General features: G+C 35.7%; 2 protein-coding genes across 5 annotated transcripts in view; one reads left to right on the forward strand and one right to left on the reverse strand.

Annotated features, from left to right (window-relative positions):
• Positions 1-2,104: 2,104 nt before the first annotated feature.
• On the forward strand, positions 2,105-5,079 carry LOC126911624 (piggyBac transposable element-derived protein 2-like). The gene is made up of 4 exons (XM_050699674.1): positions 2,105-2,140; positions 2,859-3,227; positions 3,546-4,026; positions 5,069-5,079. The coding sequence occupies exons 1-4, from the start codon at positions 2,105-2,107 to the stop codon at positions 5,077-5,079; spliced, it is 897 nt and encodes a 298-aa protein (XP_050555631.1).
• Positions 5,080-5,257: 178 nt separating this feature from the next.
• LOC118276547 (uncharacterized) overlaps positions 5,258-13,551 on the reverse strand; it is a 50,599-nt gene continuing 42,305 nt past the window's right edge. For all 4 annotated transcript variants that reach the window (XM_050699944.1, XM_050699942.1, XM_050699941.1 and 1 more), the window contains 5 exons: positions 13,295-13,547; positions 12,317-12,465; positions 10,770-10,929; positions 9,632-9,735; positions 5,258-8,909 (listed from right to left, as the gene is read on the reverse strand). In XM_050699944.1, the coding sequence (XP_050555901.1) occupies positions 8,837-8,909; positions 9,632-9,735; positions 10,770-10,929; positions 12,317-12,465; positions 13,295-13,547 (739 nt within the window). In that variant the 3' untranslated portion in view covers positions 5,258-8,836. The remainder of the gene's footprint in view (positions 8,910-9,631; positions 9,736-10,769; positions 10,930-12,316; positions 12,466-13,294; positions 13,548-13,551) is intronic.

The raw sequence follows: 13,551 nt of genomic DNA on the forward strand, positions 1-13,551 counted from the left end.
GAGGCGCTTTGTAAATGTTTCCGGTAAGTTTGTTCTCTATTACGTCTTTTCTATTGGTAGAAAATGTAAACTGATATTCTCTACTTACATACTTAAAATAAAAATAAAATAATATTGCATTAAATAGAATCACTATAACATAAAAACTGCCATTATTTTGTTTTTTTTTATGGAATAAGTCGGTAAACGAACATACGGATCACCTAATGGTAAGCAATCGCCGCCGCCCATTTATTTATTTTTATTTATTTATTTTACTTAATTAGAACGTTCATGAACGTTCGAAACATCAGAGGCGTTACAAGTGCGTTGTTGGCCTTTCAGAAGTTAGGAATTTAAGGATTGTTGGAGAATCGGGAATTAGAAAGGGGAGTAATTGAGCCTCCGTTAACCTCATTCACACAACGCAAACGTTGTTTCACGTCGGTTACCTACAATTACGTTTATGACTACTGGTAATTTAGAAAACATTTCCATTTTAAATAATTGCATTATGAGCAATAAAGTTCAGTTTTATCTATTATATAAAAATAAGTCGGGTTTTCCTTCCTGACGCTATAACTCCAGAACGCATTCGTTGGAAAGGTCTCGGGCTCCGTGAGGTTTATAGCACAGAAAATTCAGGAAAAAAAAATAACATTGGTGGCGAAACGGAGTTCGCCGGGTTTGCTAGTTGCTTTATAAATTCTTAATGAATAACTCTCTCAAACAAGACGTGATTATTTTTACAGTGTCCGAAACTTTAAAGTTACGGATAGAGAATATCCAATGTTATGGTATCTGTACCTACTTTAATATTACAACTACTTTTATACTTTACTATTTTATTTTATTTTGTTTTGTTTTTTTTTAGCGTTGCCCCACATCAGGATTTTCTCCTGTGTCGTGGGTGCGTTTACAAACGTACATACACATATTACCCAGACCAGAAACAATAATTTATGAATCACACAGTTGGTCCATGCGGGAATCGAACCCGCTACACGTCGCACGGTACGGTATCCAGTTGCCCAGCCACTACACCAACCGTGAATCAGTTTCTCCTTTGTGTTTTTATAATGTTCAATAAAGTTATCTAATCTAATCTGAAGAGTCTACCTGTTTGTTTAAACGTGCTAATCTGAAACTACTGGTTTGATTTGAAAAAATCTTTTTGTTTTGGATAGTCCATTTATTGAGGAATCTATATAACATCTCGCTTTTTTTTTGAGGGGGGAAAATCGTCCAATGACTTCTGTCGCCTTGGTCGAGGCGAGAGTGAGTATCAGACTGTTACTGACTCAAAACCACACCGTTCCTACTCCTGCTTTTCGAACCGGAGCCCCGGTGAACCCGCTAGGTAGTCCGCAGCTCCGGATTAGGCATCAGCCCTACTGGGCCATTCTGTGGTGGTCTGATGGCTCTTTGAGGAAAAAACATCCCGCTACGACCAATAAAAGTCGAGCAGAGCGGGTAAAACCGCGCGGGGGTAGCTAGTTATTGCATACATTTTAACCAATGAGTTTTTTCATATCGTCATCACTATTTTGGCCCTTTTGCTTTATAGTTTCAATAGACAATAGAATATATAATGACATTAGAATCCTAAGTGCAACAACAAAAATATAGGGCTCTTGGTAAAATTAGTGAACGATATTTAAACACATGATTGTACTCATGATTACAAACAACTTTCTAAAATAAACTTTTTTTGTATACTCATTCATTTTATTTTTATCACAATAACAAAACAACAAAATTTCGCGCACGCCTTTCTCGCATGATTTAGCTGTGAGCATCGAGGCGCCCGCGCCCGCGTTTTCGATAGACTAGTAGGTATTATGGTACACAAACATTTTGTTATTGTGATAAAAATAAAACTAATGAGTATACAAAAAAAGTTTTTCTGGGAAAGTTGTTTGTCATCATGAGTACAATCACGTGTTTAACCCTTAATTTGGTTTTGTTGAGTATAATTAACATAACAAATACAAAAATCTGAAAGACTAATTTTCTTCTGTGGTTCTGTATTTTTTAGTCTAATAACACTTAGTTTTTATTCTATTTGGTAGAAAAAAATAGTTTGCCTGTCTGGCAACATTTTTCTTGACATTAGCGAGAAAAAATGGCGACGAGACAACGCGCTCTGCGAGCTTTACAGGTAAATATTTATTTTTGTTGGTTTTCGATCTGTTATTGATACGTTCGTTACTTATTTCTATTTATATAATGTATAATGAACGTGATAAAATTATTTGCTAAATGTTTCTCACCTGGACAAGATCGCGACGAGTCGGAGAACACGAGTGTTAAGTATACTCAACAAAGTTCGGTAGTAAGTAATTTTGTGTGAACAGGGTATGTAGAGTATACTCAACAAATCTGCATGGTGAGATTTATTGCTATAATGGTACGAGGGTTTTATGTTTGCTTTCTCTGTGAATGTTTTTGGAAATTATATTCAAGTTTCGCTTTGGCTAGAACAGATGACGTGTATTTTGTAAAATGAAACTTTTTTTCAATCTCCAATCTTTTCATTGCACTATTTTTACATTAAAAAATCAACTTTATTGCTTTACACTAAAGTTCAGTTTTGCTTAAAACCTAAATATTTATATTGTTATATCCAGTTGGTTTTGGTTATTTTGAAATAAGCTTAATGTAAATATGCCTAACGCTGGTTTTATACATAATTATATACATATTTTTTTGGTTTTAATAGCAATATCTTTATTTTTTACCATTCACGCCATTCGCATACCTATTATTAATTTATCTAAAAAAAACCTACCTACTAACGTTTTTGCATGTATTTTGTGTGTGTGGTAGTTTTGTTATTTCGTTGCTTGGGTGCCTGCAAATATCTAAATTATTTTCAGAATTCAAGATCAAGGCATATTCTGGCCCTAGTACCGGAAGAGAACGCTCCTTCTGAAATTAGCGGGGAATCGAGTTCTGAAAATGAAAAGGAAGCAGAAGTGATTAGACACTACGAACGTCACGACTCAGAGTCGTCTGAAGCTCCTTCAATTACATCTTCTCTGGCGGAACTTAACCTTTTGGATTCCTCTGATGATGAGCAAAATCCTAATGAATCTGCCTCACTTCTTGTGGATTTTAATCCTGAAGAAACAAATCACGCTGAACAGCAACAACCTTTCAATGACGTACCATCTATTAGTTCGTTGCCAACATTGTCTCCTATGTCAAACATACCGTCTATTACTCCGTCATTCATCATTAATCAGGTAAGTGGTTCTCCACAACAGTCTCCACAAATCTCAGCTTCTACACCGCAACCAACACGAACTACAAGAGCACGACGTCGCAGAAATACCACAGCCAATTTGACCGTACCTTCTCAACCCCGTCGTGTAACTAAGAAAAAAATTGAACTCAAGTTCAATTGGTCTTCTGGACGTTTCCTTCATCGTGCCGATTTGGATCCTGATACATTTGAAAGCCCCCTTACAGATATTAAGAATCCATTGAATTATTTTACTGATTTCTTTTCCGAAGATCTTTTTGATACAATATGCCAAAGTTCAAATATGTATTCACTGCAGACGACAGGCCGGTCAATAAATTTAACTGTTGAAGAGTTACGAAGCTTCTTAGCTATACAAATTATAATGGGTGTAGTATCTATGCCATCTTACTTAGATTATTGGTGTACCAATACGCGCTATCCATTAGTCGCAGATATAATGCCACTGAAGCGGTATCAAGTTATCCGAAGATATCTACACTTCGTGGATAATAATGAGGCAAATAGTGACCCATACTTTAAAATAAGGCCAGTTATGGAAAAAATTCGTCAAAACTGCCTAAAAATTGAAGAAGAGTCCAGATTCAGCATTGATGAAATGGTTATTCCATACAAGGGCACCAAAGCAGGCAAGAAGCGTCAGTATAATCCCCGCAAGCCACGGAAATGGGGTTTCAAAAACTTGGTTCGGGCTGGAGCGTCCGGGATAATATACGACTTTTTTTTATATGCTGGTAATGATACATTTGAAGAGTCTAATTTTACAGCAGAGGAAGAAGGTATGGGTTGGGGAGCAAAAGCAGTTTTGAAACTATGTAAAACTATACAGAAGAAGCCGTGCATCGTATATTTTGACAACTATTTTTCTTCGTTGGAGCTAATCCATTATCTAAGATATAATTATGGCATATTTAGCCTAGGTACTATGCGTTCAAATCGCCTAAGAAGTGCTGCTAACAAGCTAAAAACTGACAAAGTTTTGAAATCGCAAGGTCGAGGATCGTTCTGTCAGACTGTGTGTAATAAGACAAAACTATCACTTGTAAAATGGAATGATAACAAATGTGTCATCCTAGCCTCTAGTTACTCAGATGCATATCCTGTAAGCAAAGTCAAGCGGTATTGTAAAATTAAAAAACGGAAAATTGAAGTAAACTATCCTAATATAGTAAAGCATTACAATGCCCACATGGGTGGCGTCGATTTAGCGGACATGCTCATTGCACTGTACCGCACAGAAATGAAGACGAGGCGTTGGTATCTGTCCATATTTTCACAGTTACTTGATATCTGTGTCAACAACGCGTGGTTGATGTACAGGAGAGATAATTCTCGAAAGGGAATTAAAAAGGGTAAACCTTTGAAAGAGTTTCGCCTTGAAATTTATAGAGCGTTGCTCGACAAAGGAAAAAACGTTGATAAAACAACAATTAAAGATTTGAACCCTGATGAAAAAATTAAAAAACCTAAACGTCCTAGGCCAGTAGATGATATAAAATATGACAATATCGACCATTTTCCTGAGCACGGTACAGAATATGGTCGATGCGCTTACTGTAAAAAAGGTTTTACTACCGTTTTTTGTCTGAAATGTAAGGTTAGACTATGTTTTGTTAAGGGCAGAAATTGTCACTTTAATTATCATCATTAATATGTGTCAATATTTTTTTTTTAATAAATAATTCATTTTAGTATGCCTTAATTTTGTTTTATTTAAACTTACCGATGAGTCGTATTTGTTAAGTATACTCAACAGATCTACGTGACTATAATTCTTTAATGACCGAATTTTGTTGAGTATACTTAACGTTGTGTTTTCAGGAAACTGTTGAGGTAAGATTTTTTATTTCATTTTTCCCGTGTCTTTTGAAAGCATATGAACATAATATATTAACGCGAACTTCCTAAAATTATTTTTTTTGTCTTGCCAAATTAAGGGTTAAATATCGTTCACTAATAACCAGTCACCCTATATAGACAAATAAAATGGTATAAAATGAAATACATGTCTTTTATTTCTTTCTTTTATTCTAGTAATCGAATATACAATTTACATGGTTATACAATTCTTATGTTCACATATAAAATATTACAGACGAATTACTGTATTTTTGCTTTCTATATGGCGCTAATACTAACTTTCATTTTTCGTCCAATAGAAAATTAGCTGGTCTCATATCAGAGAGACATTTAATGATTACTTAAATATTTCCTTAGTAACGATTTTTTCCAAAAACAATTGCTAAGGACTGGGTTACGTAACCATTAAATAACACTGATACGGCGGTTATAGTGCTTTTCCACCAGAGATGTGCTATGCTACGTTGCTGTGGATGCGTTTGGCTTCCACCAATCATATTGAACGATACACATAGCTTAGCACTGGTGGAAACAGATTAGATATGTTTTTTATATAGAAAGATGCGTGCTATGTGATGGATGTGTGTGCTACGTATGGCTTGCCTAGTATGGATACATCGTATACTCGAGCTGCGCAACTTCCACGCACAGCTAAGTACTTTGCGGCGGTGCATCTTACTCGTATAGCTTAGTATAGATAGGTGGAAACGGTCATATAGTTTTACAGCTTAGCTATTACATCTTCATAGCATAGCTACATAGCACATCGCTGGAGGAAAAGCACGAAAAGGTCAAGGAGGCCCATAGTCCAGCTGTGGAGTCCACGTGCTACTATGTAAATGTCTGTATACAAAATATAACTGTAAATGAGAACAACCTAAGATAAACACATATTAAACTTACATAATACTTAATATATAAGGTGTTCTAAAATTATCTACCGCGGCTTTAATAGGAGGTAGTGTTGTGTTTGAAGACTACAATAGTGAAGAAATTTCGTACTCCGGACCAGTTAATTCAATTCACACAAAGAAGTTAAATAAACATTGACTTTACTCTGCATAAAGTGGTTCACAAATACGCACGATGCGATGAAATAAGCTGCTATCAATTGTTTTCATGACGAAGCAACAGAGACAGTGAAAGAGATAGCTCTTTCATAACAAACAAACAAAAAAAATATATTTCGTAATCAATAATTTATATTTACTATTGCAATGTTCAAACACACCACTACCTCCCATTAAAGCCGTGGCAGATACTTGTAGAACACCTGATGTCTAAATGAAATAAGCAAAAAGCATTAGGCAATAAAAAAGACTTACCAAAAATATACTAAAAATTATTTACATTCTTAAAAAAAATGCACCATTTATTTAATTAATAGAACCTTACATCCGTACTCAGAGTCATTTAATGGTTACTTAACCCTGTCTTTAGCAATTGTTTTCTATACAAAATCGTAACTAAGGAATAGTTTAAGTAATCATTAAATGATTCTGAATGCGGCAGTTAATCTAGAAAAAATATAATCTACGTCCGAATAATATTTTTTTGACATTACTAGTTAAGGGTTAAAAAACCCGAGATCGATCAAGAGATTTTCGATTACTGGATACGTTTGGTTCGGGGCCAATCTCCAAAACGGGCGTATTTGTGTAATCGCTTTGGTACTTTTCAGATATAGATATTTAATAGGCTAGTTTCCTACTAGTCAAATTTAATACTTTTGTCTAAACATCAAATAATAATACATATTTTCATATTCATGAGCAGCATTCCGCGACAATCGCCGCGTCGTGTGTCGCGGAATGCTGCTCATGAATAAGAGCCTCTAGCATGGCTTGAAACTAGTCGAGTTCCTCGTCAAAACAGTACGTGAGTAAGCCGATAACATAATAATTAAATTAGTATGTCTCACGAAAGTTATAATAAAATAATATTTTCTATGAATTTTGTACGAAACTTAACTTTACACGAATTAACTGTTTTAGAGATTGACCCTTCATCATTTACTAATTACGACTGTTAAAGATGCACTATACACTTACCGCCGTACTCAGACTCATTTAATGGATATTCAACCTAATACTCAGCAATTAATTGCCGTAATGTGCACCTCTGCCTACCCCTTCAGGGATAAAAAGGCGTGACGTTACGTTACGTTTTAAAATAAATGTCTCTGAGTACGACCGCAAATTTTCATTTACATTCATAGTGAAACTCAAAGTTTCAAAGATAAATAAATAAATATAAATTAATTACAATTATAATAGTCAGAATTTGGCTTATATCTACTTATATAAAATACAAGTTAAATCACTACTACTAATATCTTTGCTCAAAATTTTGGCATAAAAAACACACACAAAAAATCGCATAATTTTCTTTGACATTGGTATTATTATAAGCTTACGTATAATGTTTTTCGCATATTTTTTTTTACATATAATAAGTACCTACCTAATATTAACGCATGATTTTTTTTATATACTAAACATTCCTTATTTCTGTTGGAAACGCGTCCTTATTTTAATCTCCTATATAAAAAAAAACATCATGCCTATTATTTTTATAGGGTAGGCACAGATGGATTTATTTGGTAACTTTATACTGAGCTAATCACGTATTTATTTGTATTTTTTTATATAGAACGGCGAAGATTGTCGCCGTCCACGGACACCCGCAACGCTACAGGAGTCACAAGTAAATTGCCAGCCTTTGTATGAATCTGGTGACAACTTGGTTGCGCAACTAAATAGTTGTCGACATGGTTGCCGGCAACTGTTGCCGAGGCTAACAAATACTAAGGTTGCCTTGGTAGACAACCTTAGTGTTTGCGTAACGCACACATTACTTCTGAGATTACTTTAAGAAGGCGCGCGCATTCGTCGGAATTCGCGCGTCTGCGCGCGATCAACGCTTCGACTGTGCGCTAGTATAAATTGACCTTTACGCTGTGGAGTTAAGGTTGAATTTGTTATGTGCAGTTTTGGATAGACGCTTCGATGCGCTAGTATAAATCGACCCTAAATTGAAATAATTATAATTACAAATACATCATTGAGAGATCAAATCAAATTGTATTGGGTCAAAATTTTATGCGTCGTCGAATAAAAAAAATAATCACGCAAATCGGTCAATAAACCTCAACGTAATCGGTGTACATAATATATGTACATAGAAAAAAACACATACCCGCCGAATTGAGAACCTCCTCCTTTTTTAGGAAGTCGGTTAAAAATCCTTAATAAGGAATGATCCAAGGATCGGTTCATATCTGACGTAAAATATCGCTCACCTAGCAATATATTGGCACATCTGCAAAACATGCGAAATTGACTTTACATGGTTTACGTGTTCAAAAGTGCATATTAATCTATTTATTTCCATATTCATCGGGAGAGGTCGCAAGTGTCATTATACCATTATTGTAGTTTCCCCCCTCACGCACGTAAAACATCGGTTCATTGGTCAGTAAACTAAAAACTAAACAAGTCAGGTAAACTATGAAAACCGTAAATGTGCCAATATATTACTAAATGTGCGATATATTGAGCGTATCTTTGGTCGTACTGACGTATTATCGGTTGAATGTGAACGGTCAATTGTTTTTCTATACATTTGACTGTACAGTCAGATATGAACCGAACCCAAAATGTTTCTGAGTACGGCGGTATATGGCTAAAGGCTACTAATTTGTGCTTAATACTATAAGTAAGGATTATTTTACTTTTTACAGTAACAATACATGTTTAGATGTGGATGTGTTGCACTTATACAGTGTGGCTCGTTCCCATACCTGTAAGGTGAAAATTAAAAATTTTAGACATTTTTTTTATATGAAACGAGCAGACGTATCACCTTTTGAACGTCAAAGCAAATATAATAATATTAATAACGTCTGTCTGTCGGTCAGTCCTCTAGTGAAACTATTTGCTCGTTCCAAAGTGTAGATTCCTATGGAGAAGAACGAGCAAGAAACTCCATAGGTTACTCTTTTTCAATCAGATTTACAATAGGGTATTATCCTACTAGTCAAATTCAATACTTTTATCGAAATGTCAAAAACGTTACTTTTCTATGAATTTTGTATCACATTGCAAATTATGACGTCATAATTTTTTTGCGTCAAATAGCATACTTATTACGCAAAAAATAGCAAGAAAAATTAAATAAATAAGTATATCGTCAAATGAATGAATGAAAATACGATTATTTTGGGATATTTTATTATATTGAAATATCAAAATAATTTATTTTTGACCTAGGATAATACCCAATTCAATTATTGGTTACATTTTTTCGATTGCTTCAACTATGTGAGAACAATGTAAAACAAATATTCAGTCAAAGCGATAGAAAAAGAAAATAACCTTGAGGACTACATTACTATTTAGTATAAATTTATAGAGAGAGTCGAAATACTATTAACTACAATGTAAATGTGTTTTATGTATGTGTACAATAAAGTATAAATAAATAAATAAATACACTTGGGAGCAAGGCAACGGAGCCACTTACACATTGGTCCGTGAAATGTCTTTTGTATCCATTATGAATTTGTCTTCATCAGTCAAATACGTCATTGATGCTTCATAAACCCCATGTCCTGGGCCCACGACCACCTGAAATATGGATATCATCATCATATCAGTCACAAGATGGCCACTGCTCACCATAATAGGGATGATGACTGGGTCAAAAATATACAATGTGATAGGGGTGAGACTTCTAACCCGTTAAGGCTGAGTACTACATCTAATTTTATCGACAAAAGTCGAGAGTCGAAGGGGTCGAATCCCCTCCCCCTAAAAGTTATGGCTATTTTAATATTTTTTTTACTTTTTTTGATATCAAAGGTTGTATGCGTCGTAGAAACAAAAAAAACGTCAAACGGTAGCTAATAACCTTGGCTAACTAATTCATTACTTTTTTCATATGTTTGATAATGTTTTGGTGAAAAAAAATCATTTGTGAATTATTTTTACCGAAAAAATCACTATTTTTCAATATTTTTAATTAGGGGTTCAACCCCCCATATTATTTTTTTTGTCGATAAAATTAGATGTAGTACTCAGCCTTAACGGGTTAGAAGTCTCAACCCTATCACATTGTATTATTACAACTTTTCAACACGACATCTCCTCTTTGTATTTGCTTCATACTCATACTAAACACCCAAGGCGGTAACAGTACTTATAAGAGAGCGATTCTCCAGAAACAAAAATACTTAAAGTGAATGGTGTAAACACTTAAAATTAACAATAGGCTAGTTTCCTACTAGTCAACTTCAATACTTTTTTCGAAACGTCAAAAACGAAATTTTCTATGAACTTTGTATGAAACACTATTATGACGTCATCAGATTTTTACGTCAAATAGCAGACTTTTTTCTAAATTTAGTTAGAAAAAAACGAAAATTGAGTAGTTCACCAAATTTCTGAATTGTGTGATTAATTCTGCCAATTGTAATACAAAATTTGATTTCATTAAATTGAACTGGGAATAGGACTTATAACACAAATGGTGAAAAGTGGGTGTACATTGTATAGCGGCATTACTACCTCTCCACCTCTGCCTACCCCTTCGGGGATAAAAGGCGTGACGTTGACATGTGTGTCAAAAAAAAAGAAAATAAAATCCAGATACAGATACATACCTGGACTTGATAAATTTGTTTGGGTATTTTGATGGCCTTCCCAAACTTCCCTGTATAGCCATCCTTGTCGTTGGCGGCGACGAACGAGAGGACGCCTTTGTTCGGGGCCTGCACCATGACCCACTTAATCTCTTTCAAAGTCCGCGGCACACATAGTGATCTGAAAAAATACAGACTGACTGGTGAGACACGCTTGTCTTGTGTTTCGTTGTGTGAGTGAGGTTACCGGAGGCCCGATTCCCCCCTTCCCAATCTACCCCATTCCCATTCCCGAACAACAACCCTTAAATCCCTAACTCCCAAAAAGCCGGTAACGCACTTGTAAAGCCTCCGGTGTTTCAAGTGTCCATGGGCGGCGGCGATTGCTTACCATCAGGTAATACGTATGCTCGATTACCAGCATGTCTCATAAAAAAAAGACACCTTCAATATTTGAGCACGTGATAGTATGCGAACATATATTATGAAATAAAATAACATAAAAATGAAATATTTAATAATTTCTTAGGAGCCATCCATAAATTACGTCACACGAATTTCATAATTTTTGACCCCCTCCCCCGTCCTTGTCACAATTGGTCACATTTGTGAGACCCCCCCCCTCCCTAGTGTGACGTCACATTTTATAATTTTACCTACATCTAGAAATAATGTTTTAATTAAAACAGCATTTCCGAAATTTGTTTTATTTCAATAATTATTTTTTTTTAGTAAAATTTACATAACATGACATGAGTTTTTCGATAATAGTTCCAAGGTCGTGTTTTAAGGAGTTAGATTATAATAATTGAAATGTGACGTCACAAAATTTAGGACCCCTCCCACCCCCTTGTCACACTTCGTCGACCCCCTCCCTCCCCCTTAACGTGTGACGTAATTTATGGATGGCCCCTTAGTAAACTTCGTACACAGTACACCGAGAGTCCAGGGGCGAGTGCGAGAGGGACGGAGCTATGTAGGTTGTATAGCTCCGTCCCTCTCGCACTGCTCAGTGATCGACCATTCTGACACAATTGTAATAGCAGACTAAGGCCCCAGTATTTATTCATTTAACTGCGGAATACTTGGACACCGCGCGGACGCACGGGTCGCGCAGCGCGCTACTAACACAGAATACATAGGTACCTACACTGTACAGCTGTTACCTACCTACATCTAGACCTATTCAAATTTCACTTATTTTTTGAGACATTTCGATAAAAAATTAAGTGAAATTTGAAAAATGTATTCATATTTTTACTGTGAATGTTTTAATTGACTGCACGGTTGACGCGGTGGCTAGGCCACTGGTTGCCGTGCAACGTGTAGCGGGTTCGATTCCCGCACGGAGCAACTCTTTGTGTGATCCACAAATTGTTGTTTCGAGTCTGGGTGTCATGTGCATGTGAAATTGTATGTTTGTAAACGCACCCACGACACAGGAGAAAATCCTAATGCGGGGCAAAAAAAAATATATTTTACTTACCTGTTTTTTTTTTGTGTTTTGTTTTTGTTGCATCGTGGCCGGTGCCAAATAAATTATTTTCCTTTCTTTCTTTCTTTCTTACCTTTGCGGTTCAGTGAGCTGGTTGATGTAGTCTACGAATGCGTCAGCAGTCCGCTGCATCATGGTGGAGTCCGTCACGTTCTTCCAGTTGACACAGGCACACCAATGCGGCTCAATGCCAGCTTCACTGCACGACCTGTTCCTAGGGATCTGGAACAAAGACTCATGATTATAATAATAAATTCATTTATTTCAGGTTTCAGCACCCATAAAAGTTTGACAAAATTCTTGCATACTTTATAAAATACATAATAAAATAAAAATACAATGTTCATAAATTATGTCAAAAGAAAAATAAAATAATCAAGATATATGTCCAAAAATTTAAAACACAATAAATCCATTCATAATTAAAGTCAAAAATTTTGATACAATAAATCAATTTACAATAAGAGTCAAAAATATAATTTAGATATAACACCATTACTTAAACTATTCCTTAGTTAGGATGTTGTTCCGAAAACAATCGCTAAGGACTGGGCTAAGTAGAATAAGGATGATGACTGGGTCAAAAATAAATTGTTACAACTTTTCAATACAATAAAATATTCAAAAATAAAATCACACTCTCATTCATAAATTTGATGAACTACTTAATTTTCGATATTTTCTAGCTAAATTTCTAGAAACAAGTCTGCTATTTTACGTCAAAACCTTATGACGTCATAATAGAGTATTTCATACAAAGTTCATAGTCATATTACCTTATTCATATTTATAAACATTAGTCATCTTACCTTATTGAAGTGTGTGGGTAAAAAAAATATTTATTAGGTACTTTTTTTTTTTGAGGGGAGAAAATCATCCAATGATTTTTCTCGCCTTGGGCGAGGCGAGAGGGAGTGTCAGACTCTTACTGACTAAAAACCACCCCGTTCCTTCTCCTGCTTTTCGAGCTGGAGCCCCGGTAAACCCGCTAGGTAGTCATCTTACCTTATTGAAGTGTGTGGGTAAAAAAAAATGTAATTAGGGTACTTACCGGTTCAATCAGAGACATTCCTCTTGGGAAATCAGCTCCTGGTACTCTGTAGGGATTCCTATGTTGCGGCCATTTTAGAATATCGACGATAGTGGCGTAGACATCGTGGGGCGTTGTCAGGACGGCGGCGTTTTGCTCCAAGTTCTCTTGGGCGTAGGGGTTGAGCCGTCGCAGCCTGTCCGGTAGCCGCACCGCCATCAACGCTAAACGTTCCTCAAACCTGCCCTGTACCGTGCCACGGATATTTGAGTACCTGT

This window comes from Spodoptera frugiperda, chromosome 17 (assembly GCF_023101765.2).
Source record: "Spodoptera frugiperda isolate SF20-4 chromosome 17, AGI-APGP_CSIRO_Sfru_2.0, whole genome shotgun sequence".
NCBI classification, from domain to species: domain Eukaryota; kingdom Metazoa; phylum Arthropoda; class Insecta; order Lepidoptera; family Noctuidae; genus Spodoptera; species Spodoptera frugiperda.